General features: G+C 37.1%; 3 protein-coding genes across 4 annotated transcripts; 1 reads left to right on the plus strand and 2 right to left on the minus strand.

Moving 5' to 3' along the window:
• Positions 1-2,492: 2,492 nt before the first annotated feature.
• LOC107725685 (chloride anion exchanger-like) lies at positions 2,493-8,630 on the plus strand. Its single transcript, XM_016535051.1, has 19 exons — positions 2,493-2,620; positions 2,801-2,979; positions 3,104-3,214; positions 3,523-3,683; positions 4,386-4,550; positions 4,660-4,812; positions 4,903-4,985; positions 5,322-5,469; positions 5,587-5,700; positions 5,789-5,866; positions 6,004-6,099; positions 6,261-6,367; positions 6,473-6,542; positions 6,836-6,928; positions 7,004-7,099; positions 7,861-8,085; positions 8,185-8,239; positions 8,326-8,459; positions 8,580-8,630. Exons 1-19 carry the CDS (start codon positions 2,493-2,495, stop codon positions 8,628-8,630), a joined length of 2,247 nt encoding a protein of 748 aa, XP_016390537.1.
• A 2,659-nt stretch (positions 8,631-11,289) lies between these two features.
• LOC107725636 (E3 ubiquitin-protein ligase Hakai-like) lies at positions 11,290-15,066 on the minus strand. 2 transcript variants are annotated; one of them, XM_016534974.1, is made up of 6 exons: positions 14,997-15,066; positions 14,242-14,400; positions 14,015-14,118; positions 13,830-13,913; positions 13,650-13,723; positions 11,290-12,503 (listed from the first exon to the last, which is right to left on the minus strand). In XM_016534974.1, exons 1-6 carry the CDS (start codon positions 15,007-15,009, stop codon positions 11,474-11,476), a joined length of 1,464 nt encoding a protein of 487 aa, XP_016390460.1. In that variant the 5' UTR covers positions 15,010-15,066; the 3' UTR covers positions 11,290-11,473. The 2 variants fall into 2 exon arrangements, with proteins under 2 accessions (XP_016390460.1, XP_016390459.1); XM_016534973.1 differs by having other exon boundaries at positions 14,015-14,121.
• Positions 15,067-19,388: 4,322 nt separating this feature from the next.
• LOC107725637 (malonyl-CoA-acyl carrier protein transacylase, mitochondrial-like) lies at positions 19,389-22,771 on the minus strand. The gene is made up of 4 exons (XM_016534975.1): positions 21,991-22,771; positions 21,785-21,872; positions 20,614-20,831; positions 19,389-19,813 (listed from the first exon to the last, which is right to left on the minus strand). The coding sequence occupies exons 1-4, from the start codon at positions 22,393-22,395 to the stop codon at positions 19,409-19,411; spliced, it is 1,116 nt and encodes a 371-aa protein (XP_016390461.1). The 5' UTR covers positions 22,396-22,771; the 3' UTR covers positions 19,389-19,408.
• Between the last annotated feature and the right edge of the window lie 1,621 nt (positions 22,772-24,392).

A 24,392-nucleotide genomic window follows, 5' to 3' on the forward strand; every position in this document is an offset into this window, starting at 1 on the left:
CCTGACTTGTCTCAATTCCTCAGCAAAATCAACCACAGGTCAGTAAAACTTGATGTTGTAACAGAAACTATAAACTCCCTCTTTTCTAGAACTTAGGTATGGTTACCAGGAAGTACGACCATATCAGCCTGGTTCTGTCAACTCTGCACTGGCTAACTATTGAACATCGAATACATTTCAAAATCTTGCTAATTGCTTATAAAGCCCTGAATGGTTTAGCTCGTCCTACTTGAGTGAGCTCATATCGCATTATAGTCCTTCACGTACCCTGCAATCTCAAAACTCTGGCCATTTGACAATACCTAGAATATCAAAATCAACTGCGGGTGGCACATCTTCTTCCTATTTAGCACCCAAACTCTGGAACAATCTACCTAGCATTGTTCGGGAGGCAGACACACACTGCCAGTTTAAATCTAGATTAAAGACCCATCTCTTTAACCTGGCGTACACATAACACACTATCACATTTCTAAAATTTGAATCTGTTAAATGATTGTTAGGCTGCATTAACACTTCCCATAACACCCGATGTACTCGCTACATCATAAGAAGAATGGCCTCTACGCTAATATTAGTCTCTTTCATTCTTATTCTGAGGTCACCATAGCCATCCGGATCCAGTCCGTATCCAGATCAGATGGTGGATCAACACCGAGAGACGACCTCTACAGCCCTGAATGTCAGTGGAGACCATGTCAACTAGATGCGCCCCAGAAACAGATCCTCTGCGAAGACCACGTCACCTCGACGACCATCGGCACAAGACCACGGGAACCAGACAAGTCCTCTGCACAATCTGACCTGTGTTGCAGCCTGGAATTAAACCACGCCATGCTGGTTTCCTCTGGCCAGAGGAGGACTGCCCCCCCGACTGAGCCTGGATTCTCCCAAGGTTTTTTCTCCATTTCTGTCACCGATGGAGTTTTGGGTCCTTGCCACTGTCGCCTTTGGCTTGCTTAGTTGGGGACGCTTGACTGATTGCACAGACACTATTGGAAGAGAGCTGAACTGGATGATGACATCACTGAATCATTAATGAACTGACTTTAGCTGGAACATTGACTCTTTGTTATTGTCCTCTTGCGTTATTTGCAAACGATTTTCCTCTTTGACACTGTAAAGCTGCTTTGACAATCAGTATTGTATAAAGAGCTATATAAACAAAGGTGACATTGTTATTTTACGTTATGTTATTGTTATAGAATTATGATTGAGTCATTCAAATGTGGTTCCTGGACAAACACAGGAACAAGTTAAATTTGGTTAAATTTTCATTTCATTCCACACAATGGAAGATGATTGAATTGTATGAGAGGAAAGAGAAACACGTGTAAAAAATAATAGATTATTTCACAATATATGTGGTGCGCTTGTTCACGTAGTAACTCAGCCAACAGTTGATATAGAAGTGTTTAATCAGTCTGAATGGGAGTAGATACAAATTCTGGCAAAAGGAAATAAAGTATCAGGGAAACGTACATGGACCTTTGGACCACAGTTTATATGAATTGGTCATAAAATTAGGTCTAATACTTAATTAAAAAACAAAACACACTCTGCAAATACAAATCACACAAAAACTAACGGAATGCATGGTTATAAAATATAATTAGTTATAAAACATAGTTATAAAAAAAAAACTGGATGACTCGTAATTTCCTACTCTGCCCATTTGATAATACCTAGAATATCTAAATCAACTGCAGGAAGCAGATCCTTTATTTAGCACCCAAACTCTGGAATCTACCTAGCATTTTTCGGGAGGCAGATACACTCTGTCAGTTTAAATCTAGATTCATTGTTAACTGTTTGTCACTGCAAAGCTGCTTTGACACAATCAGTATTGTATATAGCACTATATAAATAAAGGTGACTTGACTTGACTTGACAAACAAATGGCCTGTTTTAATGCCCAAGTACATAAAAGAAACATTCACAGTGCAAAATGGAAAAAGTATGTGAATAAGCAAAATAGTTGTTAAAAATGGTGCGAAGAGACAAACTTGCTAACCTAGAGTCCAAACAATGTGACAAGATTGAAAGTGTAGGTTAGAGTCACTCTGCTCTATAAAAAACACAACATTTTGAGTTTACCATTCACACGGAGCTTTGCCTGATATGGACCATTCCTCATAAAAAAGTTAATTTGCATAAAGCTTAAACTGATTACAAAAGCATCTCTGAATCTGTGATGCTCATTAGTCTAAATGGAGGAAGTTAATCACTGTGACTTGTACGCAGTAATTTATAACAAATCCACGTGGGTTCACATAGTTTTTCCTGCAGCTCTATTTTTTGTTTCCTTCTCTAAAACACATGTAAATAAGGAAGAATGACTCAAAAAAAAACATTGTGATAAAATCTATCAATGATTAAAGCTCACAAAAGACATCCCAGAATATCTGTGATAAGACTAATGACAACACACTCATCATCCAAACCAGACTATATAAAGCACTCGAGATGCATCTGAAAACTAACTAACCAAAATGCAGCCCTTCGGCAGACACTATGTGGTGGTAAGACCCATGTTTTCAGAGGACTCCTTCGCAGAGCAGCACGAGAGGATCAACAGGAACCGCAAAACTCTGCGGCATCATCTGAAAGATTATTTCACGTAAGAATCAAGACTCAAGTCTATTCATATAGTCCTCATTGTTAGCCTTTGCTTTCCTTATGTCTTCTGTAATACTTTTAAAATAAGAGGTCCTTTAAGTTGAAATATGGTATCATAAGCACATCTAAAGTAGTGATATTATTGAGATAATGTGTGAACATGACTAAATGATGCAACAAGAAGCTTGAGCAAATTGTGTTTATATTGTTTGCACTGTAGTTGTGATACAAATCGTGCAAAGAATGCAGCTCTTTCCCTTCTACCGATCATTGGATGGATGAAGAACTACAACATCAAAGAATGGCTGCTAGGTGACATTGTTTCAGGCATCAGCACTGGGCTAGTGGCAGTGCTACAAGGTAGCATGTTTAACATACGTAGTTTGGCTAAAATAATTTTTTGAAGAGTTTGTAAATTCTGTAATACAGAAATACATTCTAAAAAGGAATACGTACACCACCTCACTGGATTATTTTGTATCAGGACTTGCATTCTCTTTGCTGGCCTCTTTACCACCGGGATATGGACTGTACACTGCATTCTTCCCTGCAATAATCTACTTCTTTTTGGGAACCTCCAGACACCTGTCAGTAGGTGCGTGATATGTATACATTTACATGGCACACCATCGTTTTTTTTCCCAAAGTTTTAAATAAAACAATGATTATTGGAGTATGCTGTACAAGAAATTTCAGTATTTCTATTTCAATATTCAATTCAATGCCATAACTTAGTTGTTATTTGTAAAAATTACTAGAAATTTCTTAGTGAAAACTATTTCTACACAACAACTTTTTTTCAATATATATGTGCACACAATATCACAGAAGGCTAATTAATTAGAAGTGATGGTTTGTGCACAAGTGAATGACATTGCACTTTCTAACTGGACTGTGTTTTAGGGGCCTTTCCTATTCTGAGTCTAATGGTGGGCGCTGTTGTCACCCGACTGGTTCCTGGTGACGGGCCGCCAGCTAACATCACAGGATTTGAAGGATTGAGCATGGAACAACAGAGAGTCCTAGTTGCTTCCTCGGTTACTTTTGTCATGGGAGCATTTCAGGTACAAAAAAACGAACAAACACAATCACATTTTTTAACACCAAAACATGAAATAGCAGAACAAAAGTAACAACAACAACAATATTAATAATAAATTATTATTATTATTACTACTACTACTATTATTATTTATATTATTATAATATACAATATTAATACAAAAATCTTGTAATTTTCTTTTGATTTTGGGATCATGAAATATGAGCAGAACTTGTTCAGGCCCCACTTTATATTAAGTGGCCTTAACTACTATGAACTTACATCAAAAATTAAGTACAATGTACTTATTGTGTTCATATTGTATTGCAAAACACTTTTGTTGCTATTGAGGTGGGATATGGGTAAGGTTAGGGACAGGTTTGGTGGTATGGGTAGGTTTAAGGGTGGATTAAGGTGTAAGGGATGGGTCAACAGTGTAATTATAAATGTAATTACAGAAATTAATTACAGATGTAATTACATGCAGGTATTTTTAAAATATAAGTACAATGTAAAAACATGTATGTACACAATAAGTGCATTGTACCAAATTATTAATTTAAATGTAAGTACATAGTTGTTAAGGCCACTTAATATAAAGTGGGTCCCTTGTTCATTACAGATTTCTTTAGATTTACTCTCATAAACAATAAATGTAATCATATATAAAATGGCTTTAAGAAAATTATATATTATTTTTACCATGTGGAATGTCTGTTTTCAGCTTATAATGGGGCTGCTGCAGGTGGGCTTCATTGTCATGTATCTGTCAGAGACTCTGGTGTCAGGATTCACTACTGCGGCTGCTGTTCACATTTTGGTATCCCAGCTCAGGTTTGTGTTGGGATTGGACTTTCCTGGTATAAACGGACCACTTGCCATTGTATATGTGAGTTCAATTTTTTCTTTTTTTAATGTACTAGCATTGTAGACATTGTATTACATAGCTCTATATGATTTTTCAGTGAATATATCAAACATTTGGTATTTGATTTCAGACTCTGGAGAACGTTTTTAATGAAATCACTAACACGAATGTGGCCGACCTGGTGACATCTATTGTGATCATGGCACTTGTGCTTATTGTGAAAGAGATCAATGACAGATTCAAGTCGAAACTACCTGTGCCGATACCTATAGAAGTCATCGTGGTAGGTATGATTACGGAGTATGACCGCATTAAAACAAAATATATAACTTCTTTATCAAACTTCACCACTTCATGTAAATCTACCCAACAGACTGTTATCGCTTGTGGGGTCTCTTATGCATTTAACTTCGAAAAGCGATTTAATGTGGTTGTGGTTGGGGAGATGGTAGACGGGTAAGAATCTAAAAATATATGTCTACAATACTGACAACATAAAAAGTGATATAATGTGTATATTCAGCGGGAGGAGATATATCTATAATAATTAATATTATTAATGTGATAATAATAATAATGTTACTATAATATAATGTATATGTGTTTATTATACATTCAGTTTATATACTTAATATAAGACCTACTAAAACATAGTGGGGTTGAAAAGTATATTAATTCAAGATTAAAATATATTATTATATTATATTATATTATACTATATTATATTATATATTGAAGCCTCAATTCCTAGATGAAAATCAAAATCTAATATATAAAATCTCTCTTTCTTAGATATGAATCACCAACTGCTCCAAATCTGGAAGTCATTAAGGAGAGTGCAGTGGAGGCTTTTCCTATGGCCATAGTGGGATTTGCTGTGGCTTTCTCAGTAGCTAAAGTATACTCCGTCAAACATGACTACACGATTGATGGGAACCAGGTCAGCTGAGGCTCTATTCACTACAAACAATGCAAATTCTGAGGTGTGATGTATATCTCAATTGGTATTTTGAAAACTGAAAAGGACGTGTTTTATACACTCACCTGCATGTAACAGGAGCTCCTTGCTTTCGGGGTGAGCAACATGTTTGGGGCATCTTTCCGATCATTTGCTGCCAGCACAGCCCTTTCTAGAACCGCCATACAAGAGAGCACAGGAGGGAAGACGCAGGTAAAACCCACACTATTCTTTGAGATGAAACCATCCATTGACTGCCTACAAGGAATAATGGTTAATGTTTGTTTTATAACATTTGTAGATAGCTGGAGTTCTTTCTGCCATGATGGTACTGATTGTGATTGTAGCAGTAGGATTTCTACTTGAGCCGTTGCCCAGGGTGAGAATTTTTGTCTTTATATACATAGTATGCAAACTGCATAAAGTCATTTAAAGCTGAACTCCATCCATGTCACAGTACTAGTCACATTAGTAATATGTAGGAGTCAATCTAATGAGTTTTATCCTTTTTTTCAGTCTGTTCTGGGTGCTTTGGTCATTGTTAATCTGAAAGGCATGCTGATGCAGTTCCGAGAGCTGCCGTTCTTATGGAAGAATGACCGAACTGATTTTGTGAGTTTCTGTTTTCTTTACCACCAATTATTTTGTGAATGATCTTTGATTATCTGATCATCTAGAAGCAGTATTAAAATCTTAATTAACAATGCATACAGCTAGAACAAAGCTGAGTCTTCAAGATCAGAAGTTCAAGTCCATGTGTCTGTTTCTCATAGGTGACCTGGGTGGTGACCTTCGTGGCCTCTCTTTTCCTGGGGCTGGATTTGGGGTTGGCTGTGGGCCTTGGGGCAGAATTGTTCACTGTGGTCTGCAGGACTCAATTGTGAGTCTGGATTCACGACACCTACAAATGAATCCAAAACTCATCCAGAATATTGCTGTGTTGAATTTTTTCTGACCTTGCATGATAATATTTTGTATTCTGCAGCCCACGCTGTTCCCTCCTGGCCAATATTACAGGAACTGACATCTACAGGGATCGCAAAGACTACAGCTCTGTGAGTGCTGAATGCTGACCACATTTTTCCTTCCTCTAGAACAGTGGTTTTCAACCAGGGGGGCCTCAGCAAATTTCCAAATAGGCAACAGGGTAACTTAAAAACATTTAATTTAAACAAAATCCTGATGTAACTAAACATTAATACACCAGAGCCAATATCAAGGGCCTCGAACATTTTGTTTGACAATGGGGTGCCTTTGAGTCAAAGTGTTGAAAACCGCTGCTCTAGATTCTTCTCACTTGTACAAGTACCCATAAATCTTGTTTTGATGTGATTTTATTCCATTTTAGATTTACGAACCTGATGGAGTTAAAATATTCAAAATTCCCTCACCCATCTTCTTTGCTAATATTGATTTCTTCAGAGACAAACTGGTCCAAGCAGTAAGTTTATTTTTATTTTCAAGATGTGTATATAAACATATATGTATGTCTCCAGACTAAATAATTTTTTTCTAGGTGGGTTTTAGTCCCCTAAAAGTGTTGAAGAAAAGGAACAAAGCTCTGCGAAAGATCAGAAAAATGTTGCGTAATGGGGAACTGGAGGTTTCAGACGTACGTCCTTACCATTGATATGATTTACATGTTTTTTTTTTTTTTAATGGATTAATTTGACAGGATAATGAGTTACACTATCCCACTTCCCATACGTTTGTTTATTTAACCTCTTAACTGTCACCCGTCCCTTCAGCGGGACGCCTAAGTTTACTTCACTATATTACAAATAAATCCTAAGCTAATCATGACAAACTATATATCTTTGGAAAGATCTAAGACTCCTTGATATTTTACCACTGTTTTTTGTTACAAATTATGTAGGAAAAGTAATAGATTAATTTATGACGAGTGCACCTCAAAAATCTACATCATAACAGGAGTTCTGACCTTTGTCACAAAAAGTCTCTCTTCATTGCCCTTTTCCCTATCACGCTTTAGAAATCACCATAAATTATATATCAATTCAAAGCTAAAATTTTTTTTTAAATCAGACCTTGCATTACCATGGAAATTTTGGATAGTTTGGATAGTGCACATTCACGTCTATGTTCAAAAATAGGTTAAAGGGTTAATATATATATATATTTACATTTTATTTATTAATTAATTTTTTATGGATTAGTTCGACAGGATAATGAAGGGCACTATGCATATTGTTTGTTTATTTGTTTTCTTTTTATTATTACATAATTTTTTACATTAATTGGATACTATAACATTTTCTTACTTGTTTTTTGTTTTGTTTTGGTGACTTTACTATTTAAAAAAAACAATTGTGACAACAATATTTAACCTATCCTTATGATTTACTTATCTAGAGAGGCCTTAAGGTGAGAGAACCATCAACTGATACTTCAGAGGACAACAACAGCATGGGGGGTCTGGACCAGCCCATTGATTTCTCTGGCATTCCAATCCAGGTGAACTGGAACACAGAACTGCCGGCCAACATCTCTGTCCCTCCTGTGAACATCCACAGTTTGGTCCTAGACTTCTCTGCAGTCTCATTCCTCGATATATCTGCTCTCAAGGGTCTCAAAGCGGTAAAATAGCTGATTATGAGATACAGCATACTGTATATTTCCACTGGATCTGGTTTCCTTGAGGTCTAGCCTAATTACACTTTTGTTTTTTTCTTATAGACCCTGAAAGAGTTTTTACGAATCGAGGTTGACGTCTACATAGTTTCGTGTGATGGTAAAACAATCTCCTACAGATTTGCCTTATTACTAACCATTTTATTTCAAAACCTCTTCATTAAAACAAATCTGGTCTCGTTACAGTGTACATCATGGAGAAACTTCATCAATGTTCATTTTTTGATGACGAGATTAAGACGTCCATCTTTTACCCCACACTACATGATGCCATGTTGCACATTCTGGAGACGCATCCAGATCATGGAGAACTAGAAAAGGTATTCACTTTAATTCAATATTGTGCTAATATTTCATATTTGACTTACAACAACCATCAGCTGTCAAGGTTCTAAGTAATCCATGCTGATCTATGTCTATCTGTGTTGTGATGTTTGCAGGATATAGACTTAAACTACGAAGTCATTCAGAGAGACAGTATAACTGTGTGAGGAACAGAAGATTGTGAGCTAAAACCCCCTGCTGAAATACTCTTTAAATCATGCAGGAAAGGTTATGGTAAAAGTTTTATGAGTGCAGCCAAACAATGTGGGCAGATATCGATTTCAACACTGTCACAACACATTATGTAGGCCCACATTTCAGTCTGGCCAGTGGCTGTTTTGAGAAAAATGCACTATTTTAGTTTACAGCAACATGAATTCATTGTTACCATGTTTACTGGTGATTTAGTGGCCTAACAGTAAATTAATTGGTGTTGTTTGAGGTTTACTTAGTGGACAAACGGTCACAAGGGGCGAGCAGAAGCATAACAAATGTAACTGATTGAGACAATTAAGTTTTGAACAAGACAAGATAATGAATGAAATCAATTCCTACCTTTCAAACGAGGTCCTACTTCATTCTTCCGTTATAACTTATGACGGTCATCTAGTAGGCTACCGCACTTGTTCCTGCTCAAAGAGCAAAGTCTACCTGTACAGGTGACTTCCAGTTCTTTATTCTCCGCAGTCCTGTAAATGTTTCCACCTTGATGTGTGGGGACAAGGAAAATAATGTAAAAATGAGGAAACTGTAACGTATTATTTAGTTTATAAAGCGCACAAGACGTTTTTCAGGGCTGCGGATGGATTTCTGAAGTCGGTGTTTCGCCAACCAATCAAAATCTTGACGGGCGTGACGCGATACAATAGTAAATGTAGTATGCTAGTTTCATTGTTTCAATTTACTTATTTGATTTTTCGGATTGATAAATCAAATGTCTGCTCTTTTTCCTGTGGAGTCCACGCCATCCCAACAAAAATGTATGCCACACACGTTACTTATTAGATTTGTATATTTATTTATGTTGGATTAGATTAGTTTTTTTGTAAAGTTGAATAATTCAGAACCAATTTCCTCTCTCTGTGGAGTGTTTTGGACAGACCTACTTGTCAATATTAAATTTATGTATGTATTAATGTATGTTATTTACTGCACTATGTATTTTTATATATTTTGAAACAACAAAACAATCCAAGCATGTAAATACTGGTGATTTTATAATGAATGCATCCGTAAAACAAATTGAATAGAATAAAACTAAAAGAACTACATATTACCTGCCTTTTATTTTGTATACAAAAAATTTAATTGTATATTTAAATGGCGAATATGGGAAGTATTATAATGAGATACATAAAGGTTTTACAAAAATTTCAAACAGCCAATTAAGACTGGAAAAAGAATACATTTTAGACATAATTACCAATGATATATTAAAATAAATTATATATATATCAGCCGATTAAAATTTTCAATCTAATTAATTACATGATGTGTTGATTAATTAATCGCAAAATAAATTTGACTATGAAAATACCCACAAAAGTTATTTTAAATTATTTAAAGCTATTTTTGTGTTAAATGAGAAAGTATCAAGTAGACATTATAAATTGTTGCTTTAGAAAGAAATATTTTATTTGATTCAACATAAAATGTATTACACATAAACATTTAGGCCACAACGGCCTAACATAAACTATGGAACATAAAAGAAGATAATTTAAGAAACATCTCAGTATTTTTTGTTCATACAATGAAAGTCATTACTAAAACTGCTGTTACCAACAGTCTTCAAAATACCTTCTTTTATGTTCCACAAAAGAAAGGTTTGAAAGGACATGAGGGTGAGTGAATGATAACAGAATTTAAATTTTTTGGGTGAACTATTCCTTTAATGTTATTATGATTATTATTATTATGAAATGATACTCTAAACAAGAAACTAAACCTGCCAGCAGGTGGCGGTAAATGTCTTCATTCGATTCGTTCAAACGGCTGATTCATTCAGGAATGAAGTAAATTGCTGTGTTTATGAATGGGCCTTTGAATCATTGATTCACAGGATTCCTTCAAAATGCAGATTCATTCAGAAACTAAACACCGCTGTGTTGCTTGGAGACACGCAACAATTCTGCTATGGCTTTAAAGGTAATTTGTTCTCTGCAAAATTGAGCAAAAACACATATTGTGTTTAAAATATAACACAATATCAACTTATTTACTGAACTGTTGTATAAAATCACAATCAAACTTGTTATATTCGGGACAAAATCATCACTCATCATCACTTCACATGATACTGCTCTCTGCTGCTCCCCGTATGAGTTTCTGTCCCATATTTATATCATATGATATACGAGACAGAAACTCATACAGGGGCATTTTTTTAAACAATATCTTGAATTTTAGGGCATAACTGCATTAATGGAGTTGTTGCCCTGCATCATATTTGTCAACTATATGAAATGTAAGATGATGTACAGGTCTGGGAGCAGGGCCAGCGCGTTAACTGCGTTAAAATATTTTAATCGCATTATTTTTTCATAACCAATTAAGTTAACGCATTAAACTGACAGCCCTAATATATATATATATATATATATATATATTTTTTTTTCAGACAAGCTTTATGAACCACTCAAAAAATACTTAAGACTGAAACTTAAGACAGACTTTTTTGTCAGTTATTCATAAAAAAAGTAAGATTTAAGACACTAGATGATACTAGATAAAGAATGCAATAAAACACATTTAATTTGTACATTTAATTTTGATTACATTCAAGAAACAACACATTCAACAATCAACAAAAGCCCCTAAAATGCAGCATGTATGGGCTGAATTATTAAAAAGTAAATGTTTGAATATCTGACGACAACAAGATTTAACACACCATTCAGTACTGATCTTTACTATAAAGTAAATAGTTTTAGACTATAAAATATCCATTCGAATCCCTGCCAGGTTTACATACTAAATCACTTTATTTAGCAAAAAAAAAAAAAAGCCGTTATTTGTAATACGGTCTGTAGCGGCCCTGATCGGGGTGATGCGGCCCTGGCATCTGTCCCTGTGGAGGGGGACCCTGCATTCGAGGAGGAGGACCCCTGGGCGCTGGCCACATTCCTGGACTCAAGCCCCCGGGCTGGTTGAACGGTGGGCTGAGTGTGCTCTTGTCCTCGGGAAACTGGGGGTTGTAATGGTGGGGAGGCGGGGCACTGACAGGGGGACCTCCGTGCTGAGGGGGCGGCCCTGGAGGAGGATGGTTCATAAACGGGGGCATCTGACCAATGAGGTGTCCGGGAGGTGGGGTGATGGGAGGGGGAACGGATGACAGCGGCGGAGGGGCCTGATTGAAAACCATGTGAGGTGTGTTTGAGCCCTGTCCCGGGTGCGGCATGGGATGACTGATGGGGGGGGGGGGCGGCGGGGGGCCGTAGTGCTGCTGAGGTGGCGCCATCATGTGATGTGGATGGGTCACAACAGGCTGACCTGGATAGTCTCCGGGGTGATGGTGAGGGGGCGGAGCATTGCCAGGCTGGGGGAGGGGGTCGCGGGATGGTCCAGAGCTCGCGGAATCGTCCTGGATGGGAACCGTGATGAGGTTGCTGTGCTTCCGCGTGGTGACGGTCGAGATCCGGAAGGTCTCCTGAGCGAGAGAGCGGGATGGTCCCATGTCTCCGGGTGGTTGGCTTTGCGGAGGTCGGAGGTCATCGTGGGAGGCAGAGGGAGGCTGGCTGTAGGGGTCGTGTCCTGGATGAGCCAGAGGAGGAGGGATGAGCACATGGGGTTTGGGCAGGTGAGGTGGGGGCACACGGAAGCGGTCGGTCACCTCCGAGGCTGGAGGAAGGTGGAGAGAATCAGAGCGGCTGCTGGAGCTCTTGCCGGACCGCATGTGCCGGTGGTTGATGTGAGCCTGCAGGTCTCTCTGGGACAGATAGGTGCGTTTGCAACCCTGAACGATACTACACATGTAGAGAGAGCCACGCTGGCACTGTTCAATCCGCTGGACCGGGTCTGTACAGCTGTACATGTTTAGGCTGGGAACAGAGAGGACATATGTAGAAGCAACATCAGTAAAACACTATGCATATTAGTACAAACTAGGGCTGGACAATATATTAAATATTTCCCACGTAATCAATTCGTAACAATGATTCAGCTTTTTTATTGCAGGATGACACAAATTTTATGAGTGGTATTTTATGGTATTTCAGTTTTGAATACAAAATATATATAGACAAATATTACTTTTGATGAATATGCATTGTTACATTGGTACGTGTAAATGACAATTACTATAATTGAAATATAATTTTCATTGTGGAAGACTAGATTTCAACTTTATTTTGCAATTGTCTACTTGCATAAAACATTTTGAATTTGCTTGGGTTAAAAACCTTATTGATTCCTTATTGGAACATTAATTCCATCAATATATAGAAGTGGTCAAAGTACGCACATCCAAAAATGCCTTGGCCAGGTGCAAGATCAAAGGGTACATCAAATAATAGAAAAAAGATCTGCACACTGTTATTCTCCCTTTATTCAAAAAAGGTAAAAGTTGCCACTTTTAACTTTTTTGAATAAAGGGAGAATAACACTATCCATCTATATATATAAATATATATACAGTGGTGTGAAAAAGTGTTGGCCCCCTTCCTGATTTCTTATTTTTGCATTTATTTGATTAAAAATACAGTAAAAACAGTCATATTGTGAAATATGACTAAAGTAATTAAATAATTACTTTTTATTTTAATATATTTTAAAATGTAATACATTTCTGTGTTGGCAAAGCTGAATTTTCATAAGCCATTACTTCAGTATTCAGTCTTCTAAAATGTTGATTTGGTGCTCAACAAACATTTCTTATCAGTTTTGAAAACAGCTGTACAGCAGGATTCTTCGATCAATAGAAGGTTCAAAAGTGCAGCACTTATTTGAAATAGAAATCTTCTGTAATATTTTAAATGCCTTAAGTGTCACTTCTGATCAATTAAATTGCATCCTTGCTGAATAAAAGCATTCATTTCATTAAAGAACATCTCAACCCCAAACTTTTGAATAGTAGTGTGTATCACCCAGTCATATATCTGCATGAAGCTATGAAGCATTCTCTATTATAGTGTAGAATGTTGGTAAAAGTTTGAATTTTAGAGGCACAAGCTGCTCATTTTGCTTACCCTGGACACATCTTATCACCCTTTCTTTCATGATGCAATGCACACTCGTAGCAGAAAACATGCTTACATGGAATCTGCAAAGAAATGAATTAATGAAGTCATGGCAGTATTAATTCATGTCACCAAAAAGCTGTGACTTGCAGGTTGTATGCATCCATTATACACATCAACTATTCTCACCATACGGCCGTATGACTTAATTGGCAGTCCACATTTGTCACAGCAATGAACAGGTGTCTCATCTTTTTCACCGATCAAATTTAGCTAGAAAAAAAAAGAGATAGAGAGACAAAGAGTGTTCACAACACTTTAAACACGAGCATCTGAGAGGTGGGTAAATTACACTTATACAATGCAGCCTTTACCTTGTAATCCCAGTACAGCTGCTGTGGGAAGCGACGCTGGCTCGCAAAAGCGTCTCCAGCTTTCACGCCACAATCAAATCTGTCCTCCTGCTTGAAGTTAAACCCTTCTAGCAGAAAGACAGATCAGAAAACAAGCCCCATTTGCAGTGCATCATAATATCTAATCATATGCTTGTGTAAAATGCAATATATGAACTAATTTGAAATGAAATATATAGACACAATACCTTCTTCTGCAGAATGGGCTTTGGGTGGTAACCGTCCCGCTAGTCTTTGGGGTCGAGGGGCAGGTTTATTCCTGGCCTGTTTGGGAAGAAGTTTGATTGGGATCCTCCTCCTGACATCAGGACCACCTAACGGCCCGTCCGTACCCTGCATATCATTGTCTGCATGGAAAAAAAGGACAAATTAATAGTTTATTTTGACGTTCATTAGATATTAATGCAGAATCAGTGAACGTTTTGATTAACAAACTGGCTTATCTGAGTAGAGCTATAGAAAAAGCCTGTATCGATTCGTGGGCATTATACTTACATAAACGATAAAACATTTTTGCGTAAATAAAATAAGACTTGATTTTGATGTGAGGTTGATACTGATACTAGTGTGAACGATCTCATATAAGCAGTAAAGCAGTATGGCAACAGGCAAAATACAGCGCGCACACATAATTATGTTATATTTAACAACCCAGAGGAATGCACGCTTTAACATAATTGTGTTTTTATTTACAATATGCTGGAGACTTTCTTCAGAGATTGAACAAACTGGATCTAATGGGGAGATTAACGCAACATTGACATAAGAGGCCATAACCGATAGTGATGTAGGAAAAGGTCTTTAACTAGGCACATTCCTAACGTAGCTCGATTATCTATATGCAAACATGTGTAAAAACCCAGCGCAGATATGTTGTGGTTACAAGAAACATGTTTTGGGTAAAATAAACCTGCGAATGAACACTATAAATTTCCCTCCTTACCACTGTGGTCCATAACGGTGTGAAGCCACTGCTCAACTGCACTTCCGGTTTGTACATTTCAAAATAAAAGCCTCAAATTGTTTTCATAAAAAAAGTCGTCAAGATCACGAAAGGAAGGAAATAAATAAATCAATATTTTTAATTTCAGGTTCTGATATACTTGGAAAATATACATAAATGAATAGTGTAGTCTGAATGTCTTCAGAAAGCAATGTAAAATTGTGAATACATTTTTGATAGATGCACTGCAGCAGACAATGAAGGAAAACCAGTCAACAAGAGTGAAGCATACGTGTGAACTTAACTCTTACAATACGGTTTAAAAATCACCCCAGGATACACCTCATTAAGGTAATATTTTTATGTAATTCATATACTTGTTTAGATAATAAAATACTATTATTCCAAAATAATGGTAGTATAAAAAAATGAGTAGGCCTATATGTGTCAAGACCATTTAGTGGTTTCTTTAAATGTACATTTACACGTAACAGTCTGCCATTATACACACACACACACACGTACAGTAAATATATTTACATACAATTTACAAACTCTCTATAGAGAGAGAGAGAGAACAAGAATATATGAATTAATTGTATTTATCAGCAAAACGGCCAGGTGGCGTTGTGAACATTAAGGTCCACTGGCAGCAAAGTGGCTGGGGTTCAAAGCAAAAGTAAAAGGACAAGAAGGGAAATTGTAATTTAGGTGCAAAGCAAAAGCCATAAAGCAAGTTAACTGGCCTGCAGATGAATAAATAAGTCATAAGAAGTACGACGACACACAACTCAATACTTACCACATATAGAAAGGAGATGGAAGCCATTGGGGTTTTGAAATGTAAGAAAGGTCCAGATCCTCTGTCTGCTTTTTGGCCCTGCAGACTGAATTACAACATGAGCTCATGCATCTAAATGGTCCAGATCTGTGTTTAAATGAATGAATGCAGTGATATCAGACCCTTTAGTGTCCTCTGTTGGCCAGAAATGACAGTGACACCCATAGCTGCTTCCTGAGTGTAAAGCTGCAGGTGATCACTGTACTGAGACACATCACAGGAAGAGACCGAGATTAGAGGACGCTGCTGTAAGTCTGAGAAAATATTTATTATTAGTTTTATATTACAAATAATACCAACAACAAAAAATGTTCCTTGTATTAACATTATATCTTGAAATGTTGCAGGGCGGCGTCCATTTTAATCTACAAACAAGGTATGATCTTGGCTTTTGTTTTCCATTATGCACCTGTCCTTTGTTATCAAGCCAAATGGGAACATGTTGACTGCTGACAACTTACTGTTAAAAACATACAAATATTAATATATTAAAATTATATCTCAAAAATATTCAGCAGCATGCCTGAGGATACAACCTAGTACTTTGTAGCTATCTCAAGATTGACTTATATTTAAATTAAAAAAAAAGTTCTAATATTTAAGTTCATATTAAGAGGTAAAGAAAGCTTTTACAAATGTAAAAGTCAGAAATTAAGATTTTTTCAAATGATTTTTGATGTTTTCCTGGTCTTAGAATGATGACGAGGTCTCCAAAAAAATTCTGCGTCACAGTTTATTTTCATATAATAGTCTGTATTATTACACAAAAAAGAATATTCACATTCCGTTTTAGGTTTTATGTCGGTAAACAATGTACCTGTTCAAAACAAAAAGATGCAGTTTGTTCGGCTTTGAGCAGTTTGGCTGATTTGAATGAGCATTTGCATCACACCTGATGTTTTCAACAGTCACATGAAGGAGAATGAAAACACGTTTGTTTGTCTCATACTAGACCCTCATAAATGATAAATGTGTTGACTATTTATACTATAAATAATCACATGCTCTTTCATAACATCAAATAGCGAAAGTAAGGCCAAAGGACTGAGTCAGCTTTATGGTGCTTTGTGAACTGTGCATGTCTGCGCCCTTCCATTTTTTATTACCACAGAGACCAGAGTCCTCTAGTATTACAGGAAGTTGTGTTTATGGCTGCAGGTGTTTTTCGAAACTTGATTGTATGGGCAATGATGTCATGTTCTATGGCAGCAACAGACAAAGACACACCCAGTGTCCTCAGGTCACATGGCCTTTGTGTTTACAGAGTGATAGTAGCTCGTTGAAAGCAATAGCTACAGGATCAGGTCACGTGAGACCACAAAGGGCAGGACGCAATAACAAAGTCCTCTTCCTCCACACAAACAAAATAAAGAACCGCAGCAGAGAAAGGAAATAGAACATTGAGTTTAGGCAAATGCATGGTTATATGTGATGCAAGAGATGGTTGAATTGGTTTCATAAACATGATCGCACACCTTTCAGAACACAATGGTGGAAGAAACGAAACAGCGAAAAAACGCCACATCCCTCCAGGCTGGACCTGGTGAGGTAGACCACAACATTCACTGTACCATCGATATGAGGTAAATATTTGTTCAGAAATGTTATATCGTAAAATACAATACAGTATTTTACACACGAGTCTTTTTTTGGTCTGAATAGCAGAGTTTCCCAGCGTATTGGACGACAGCTGGCTCTGATAGGGGATGAATTGGACTACAAATGGCGTGAACAACTGCCCCTCCAATGGCAGCCCCTGAATTTTGGGATTTATCCTTATGTCCTAACCAGGAGAGCGTTCTCTGGGTGAGTTGAGAGCATTTAAAGGGTTAGTTCACCCAAAAATGAAAATTCTGTCATTAATTACTCACCCTCATGTCGATCTAAACCCGTAAAACCTCCGTTCATCTTCGGAACACAAATTAAGATGAATTCTGAGAGCTCTCTGACCCTCCCATAGACAGCAATGTGATTACCACGATCAAGGTCCAGAAACGTGCACAAAAAGTATTCTCGTAGCTTCATAAAATTACGGTTGAACCCCTGATGTCACATGGATTATTTTACCGATCTCTTTGACGTTTCTGGACCTTGATCGTGGTAATCACATTGCTGTCTATGGGAGGGTCATTTTCATTTTTGGGTGAACTATCCCTTTAAGATGTTTCAAATGAAGATACTGAAAAATACGAAAGAATTAAGTGTGGTTTAATATCTATTCATGCATTTATAATAATGAAACTGTCTTAAGCAGGATCTTCAACAATGTCTGGGGGTCCAAAATGATGCCAATGTTGAGGACATCCTGGCTTGTTCCACAGCTTCAAAACGGCTGTCAGGAGGCCAAGAAGTGGGCAGCCTTGGTATGGACAATATTTATTTTGTGTCTGTAAATATATATGAATCTTGGGTAAAATGTTCAGCAAGGCTGCATTTATTTGACCAAAAATACACAAACAGTAATACTGTGAAATATTAGTATAATTTAAAATAACTTCTTTTTATCAATATTGTAAATAGTTGCTTAATATTTTTGTGGAAACCACAACATATATATATTTTTTGAATTATTTAATGAATAGAAAGTTCCAAAGAACAGCATTTATTTGAAATTGAATATTATTTTAAATGGCTCTACTGTCACTTTTGATCAATTTAATAGGTCCTTGCTGAATAAAAGTATTCATTTCTTTCAAAAACTGAAAGAACCTTTGAACATTAGTGTAAAGTCAGTATTTGAGGGTTCCCACAGTTTTTAATGTATTTCTATCATTTTTCTGTCAATTTTTACAGATTTTTTAAAGAATAATTGCACAAAAGCACAATTTCTAGCCACATACATACTGTAGAGCTTTGAATAATTATAAAAAAATACATTTACTACAGAAATGTTAAAGATTGTTAAGGGTTTTGTTAATTTCAATGCATTTCTTTAAGCTTAAAAATTTACAATAAGATATTCTTGATATTTTCAGGTCAGGTTTGACAGTGGCAACCCTGGTATTTAAGTGAAACTCTGGTATAAACCAATTTAACTTATATTTTTTGTGATCTTTTCTCAGGTATCCAACTTGCACGTTTCTGACTGGTCTCGCAGGACCACATGCATACTTGCGTCTGCTTTACTTCTGGTCACTGTGTCTATCTTCCTAATAACTTGGAATGAATATGAAGGCTGAATGTGACATTGAGGGGGTCAAGAGCTGGTCTTTGGCTCAAATGTAACCAAGGCTGATTTTTATTATTATTATTTTTTTGACTGCTTATTTTAAATTCTCTTTTATAACTGATTTGAACGAAGTGCTGGTTCACATATATAAGTTAATATATGTGCAGGATTTTGCAAGTCAAAGATGTTTTTTTTGTGTGTGTTTTGGGTCTATTGCTGGATAATTGGGCCAATGAATTGTTACCTCTTCCTCTAAAAGCATTTCTGCACTACTAAAGGAAGCTGGACTTTCCAAACCGACAAGCGCAATAAAATTTTTAAAAAGAAAACAAAGGGTTTGGCTTTTTTGTATTTATCTGAAAGAAGAAAACCAAATGTAACATGTTTTACAGCACATCAGTCCTATGGCAATACAACATCTACATTCGTATAGTTCTTAAAGGCTTTCATGTTGCACTTCTGTAGCGTTGAGCCCAATTGTCTTCCAGGTCCCACCTCATAGGTGTGAGGAAACTCCTGCCCCTGGGCTCTTTCATAAATCTCATGCAGCGTCTGCTCCCATTTCACCGGAGACACCAGCTGTTTGGCCAGCTGACTGCATACATGCTTGTCATGCATGTAACGCTTGCCGTCCACATTGGAGTGCACAGAGATCTCTGGCCGCCGTACCTCTATCTTTCGGAGGACGTCTCTCAGAGGCTCGACCGCTGGCTCCATCAGTGCGGTGTGAAAGGCTCCGCTAACCAGCAGTAGTCGCGTTCTCGTGAAGTTCAGCTCTCTGGAATGGTTTTGAAGGAAATCCAAAGCCTGTGTGAGAGAGTGATTGTTAAAAGCACAGCAGGGCTCAACAGTCAGGACTTCAAAACATAAAATCAAAACATACTTTTTTTAAAGCACATTTCTGGCCTTTTTGTAAATGAATCGGCAAAGTTCAATAGCTATAACAATACACCTAAAATATTTCTCATGAATAATGCTCTTTGCATCGATTCCAAACGATGGATCTTACCTCTTTGTGGCCAGCTATTACTCTGCCATCTGGAAAAAGGTAGTTGGCAATGGCACACACAGGCTCTTGGATACCGAGAGACAAACAGTGCTCTCTAGCTTGGACGCAGGCGTATTTGCTTTCATAAATCTCATGCAGCGTCTGCTCCCATTTCACCGGAGACACCAGCTGTTTGGCCAGCTGACTGCATACATGCTTGTCATGCATGTAACACTTGCCGTCCACATTGGAGTGCACAGAGATCTCTGGCCGCCGTACCTCTATCTTTCGGAGGACGTCTCTCAGAGGCTCGACCGCTGGCTCCATCAGTGCGGTGTGAAAGGCTCCGCTAACCAGCAGTAGTCGCGTTCTCGTGAAGTTCAGCTCTCTGGAATGGTTTTGAAGGAAATCCAAAGCCTGTGTGAGAGAGTGATTGTTAAAAGCACAGCAGGGCTCAACAGTCAGGACTTCAAAACATAAAATCAAAACATACTTTTTTTAAAGCACATTTCTGGCCTTTTTGTAAATGAATCGGCAAAGTTCAATAGCTATAACAATACACCTAAAATATTTCTCATGAATAATGCTCTTTGCATCGATTCCAAACGATGGATCTTACCTCTTTGTGGCCAGCTATTACTCTGCCATCTGGAAAAAGGTAGTTGGCAATGGCACACACAGGCTCTTGGATACCGAGAGACAAACAGTGCTCTCTAGCTTGGACGCAGGCGTATTTGTAGTTGGCTTGAGGTCGGCCAATCACAGACAACATGCCACTAGATACGAGGTCAGAGGCCTTCTGCATTGCCTCTGCCCTCACCTTTACTGCAAACAAAGCTGTGAGCAGAAAACAGGACCATTAGAATAAATTAATGTGGGTGAATCCTCAATATGAAAAAATATGGAAAAACAATATTTTGCATACAAAAAAGACGACTACTTTTAGGTATGCTAAGATTTTGTGGAATGTGAAATAATTTTTATTACAACGCTTCTTACTGTCTTATTACTATGATGATAAAAACAATATGTATGATGATGTACTCATACGTCATGATGGTACTTACGATACCGCCTTTAATTTATGCTGATTTATAAGCTATAATAATGAATAAAAATAATAGTTGTAATGTTGTAATGAAAATTATGTTTGTGAATAATGGGAATAATAATTAAAATAATGAAAATAATATACGTATGTGTGTGTGTGTGTGTGTATATATATATATATATATAATTTTGGTTAAGGTTTTAGCCATTTTGTTATGTGCTTTTGTCATGTTGATTCTTTTTTAATTCTCCTTAACTTTAATTTAATGAATATGTGCCTTAGTTTTAGTAATTTTAGTATTCCAACTTATTTTATTTCAGTTAGTTGCCAAGGCAACATTTTCATTTAAACGTTTAAGCATAAGTTTGTCATCTAATATTTATGTTTTATGTCAGCTTTACTTCAATTAACAAAAACTACTTTGTAATTGTCTGTTTTAGAGTTTAGTTAACAATAACACTAAAATATCTTGACAAATTATGAGAACGTAGGGGTAAAATGTGCTTAGTTGTCATAATAATAAAAAATAAATAGGTATTTTTTACTTCATGCAAAATACATTTGATAAAATATACAATAAAAAGCTAAATGAAAAAATATGGAAATATTTATTTTATATTCCATTTTTATGGAAATATATTATTTCTTTTGATTTTGGGGACAAATGTAATCTGGATATGTTTCACACTTGTAAAGATGCCATTCAAATAGCTAATTTTGTATGTTTAATAAGTTTTACCTTCAGCAAAGTTCATTGCACCAGAGAAGACCAAAGCAGCAAATTCACCAACACTGAAACCTGCTGCAGTCACACAGCTCTCAATAGCCTATAGATGGGGGTCAATGAGTTTGACATTAATATTGACCAGGGCGATATTAATCATACATGCATGACACTGCAAATCCTAATAGATTAGCTGTCGACTGATCTTGTGGATAACTTACAGCAGGATTTTCATGGTTCAGTCTTTCCACGGCAGCCAGTGAGCAGACAAACACAGCTGGCTGGCAATGAACAGTCTTCATCAGATCTTTCTCGGGTCCATTTAGGCACAGAGACAGCAAGTCATAGCCAAGCACCTTCTCAGCTACAACAAACATCTCTTTGACATTTCCATACTTCAAGAGTCCTTTTCCCATACCGACAAACTGACTGCCCTGGCCAGGGAACAGAAGGACAGCCGCTTTCCCCGGAGCTCTGCGTGTTCTCCTGGGCTTCTCCTCAGGGCTGGGCTGACTGTCATCAGAGGAGATGGGACCATCTGACAGTCTTCTGCAATGGTAGACAGCCGCCTTATTCCGAAACAAACGAACTCTACTACAACACTTGCGAGTCACGCTGAGATTCATGATAAAAACGTTTTTGTTGAAATGAAATTCAAAACATATTTTTTCAGAATACCCTCGCAAACGGAGGTCAAATGCAAACCACTATTGTTTTGAAGCCTTACAGAAAGACAGCGCGCACTTGTGTCACACGAACTGTTGAGTATTTCTCCTATATCATGCTTATTACATTAAATCAACGTTTAGAAAGTCAAAATCCTTATTAAAACTTAAGTAACGCTATCGTGTTTCCCACAGGTCATGCGTGTATTTTTCTTCTTAGTATATCAGATGTAGTTTGGAAAACTCCAAGAGCACAGCGCCATCTATTGTAGTGGAGGTCAAATTCTACGTTTATATTTGTCTGTATACCAGGGGTGCCCAAGCTCGGTCCTGGAGGGCCGGTGTCCTGCAGAGTTTAGCTCCAACTTGCCTCAACACACCTGCCTTTAAGTTTCTAGTATGCCTAGTAAGAGCTTGATTAGCTGGTTCAGGTGTGTTTAATTGGGGTTGGAGCTAAACTTTTCAGGACACCGGCCCTCCAGGACCGAGATTGGGCACCCCTGCTCCTACCATTTAACATTCAATGTTAAAAAAAAATATATGGAAATATTTTCAAAAATGAGGTCGTTGCTAGGTGTCAGGAGAATAAGTTGTCACATGTAAATGTTTTTTTTTTTAATGTTATATTTTTATAAACCTGATTACATTATCTGTTTGACAAAATAATGGTTTGATATTACATTGACTGGTTACATTTTAGCTTTATGCAGCTTTGTGAATTTCATGATTTATTGTTTAAATTTGATTGAAAAGTCATTAAATAGTCTAAAATAAAATATTTAAATTGACAACATGCAAAATTTGTCAAATTATACTTCTAACCAATAATTTTAAATGTTCTGTCTTTCTGTCTATCTAGCTATCTCTGAAATTTTTGCTAACTACATTTATCTGCCAATAAATAATATCTAACTAATCTTGTGCCATGTAGGCTACATAATGTGTTTGTTTTTATTTTGAATAAATTGTGAAGTTTTAGTGACACACACTATTAAATGATGGTGTATTCTGAAGTGATGTAAAGTCTGAAATCACAGGTTAGACCACAGACGGCATCTGAACATATCATCAGTGGATAAAGCACTGGAGTACATGTAGACAAGACCATTATTTTTCGTCTGCACAAAACTATATTGCCAGAACCCATCCATTATGTTTCTGGGAAGTGAAAGATGCCAGTCATCCGGTTCCTTTTCCTTCTAGTTCACGCACCAAATACCAGACTTCATTTTTCTCCATTTTCTGATTCAGTCTTAATCAGATACGAATACCTTTGCAGCAAACGTGCCACCATGGTAGAGAGCAACTTGAACGGTTTTGTTTTTTTATTGGTCTGACAGAAAATGCTGAAACAATACACAAAACATTCAAGTGGCAAAAACTGGCTTCTTGGAAGCCCTTGCATGGCAATCCAATTTATTAAACTACAGATGCTCGGTTATAAAAAATTGCACCACTTTTAATTAAGGCTTTTAAGTTGACACTTGGCCACCCACCCAACCCATCAGAAGCAGACGATGTTGCATTTTAAATACTGCGCCTCTGTCTCAGTCCTGGTCCTCACATGAAGTTTTTATTTTCTTCAGGCTTTCCCCCCCCCCAAATCCTAAAAAGCATCAATGCATTTGCTTGCGGTACAACACACGACTCGTAATGTTAACCTGTGCCCGCTGCTGCTCAGACACTCCCTAGGAGTCGTGTTCTTCACTTTACACAGTACAAATCCTCAAAGCATTCATGAACAATTCCTTACGTGTACATACCGCATGCTGCACCCTGTAAAGAGTCATTTCCATGTTTGAAGAGGCCAGTATCGAATGCTACAACAGCGCATTCGGCTCTTTTACGAACACACTTTATGATTGCACTTGATGTAAAATTAATTCTTTTAAATTTTTTAATCAATTCTTCCAATTTTTGTCGCTTAACACAAAGTCCCCACACCCCCACATTCAGTT

The sequence above is a fragment of the Sinocyclocheilus rhinocerous genome, unplaced genomic scaffold, assembly GCF_001515625.1.
Source record: "Sinocyclocheilus rhinocerous isolate Xijiao unplaced genomic scaffold, SAMN03320098_v1.1 scaffold153, whole genome shotgun sequence".
Lineage (NCBI taxonomy): Eukaryota > Metazoa > Chordata > Actinopteri > Cypriniformes > Cyprinidae > Sinocyclocheilus > Sinocyclocheilus rhinocerous.

Excerpts from the sequence above, each read along its gene's own strand:
- LOC107725636 (XM_016534973.1), bottom strand. Across the intron at positions 14,122-14,241 it reads AGCCCATTCTGCAGAAGAAG|AAGGGTTTAACTTCAAGCAG; the intron begins GTATTGTGTCTA and ends TCTTTCTGCTAG. Across the intron at positions 13,914-14,014 it reads AGCTGTACTGGGATTACAAG|CTAAATTTGATCGGTGAAAA; the intron begins GTAAAGGCTGCA and ends TTTTTTTTCTAG.
- LOC107725637 (XM_016534975.1), bottom strand. The coding sequence starts at position 22,395 with ATGAATCTCAGCGTGACTCGCAAGTGTTGTAGTAGAGTTCGTTTGTTT. Across the intron at positions 21,873-21,990 it reads TGAACCATGAAAATCCTGCT|GCTATTGAGAGCTGTGTGAC; the intron begins GTAAGTTATCCA and ends CCCCATCTATAG. Across the intron at positions 20,832-21,784 it reads TGCAATGAACTTTGCTGAAG|CTTTGTTTGCAGTAAAGGTG; the intron begins GTAAAACTTATT and ends TTCTGCTCACAG.
- LOC107725685 (XM_016535051.1), top strand. The coding sequence starts at position 2,493 with ATGCAGCCCTTCGGCAGACACTATGTGGTGGTAAGACCCATGTTTTCA. Across the intron at positions 4,813-4,902 it reads TACCTATAGAAGTCATCGTG|ACTGTTATCGCTTGTGGGGT; the intron begins GTAGGTATGATT and ends TCTACCCAACAG. Across the intron at positions 6,543-6,835 it reads ATCGCAAAGACTACAGCTCT|ATTTACGAACCTGATGGAGT; the intron begins GTGAGTGCTGAA and ends ATTCCATTTTAG.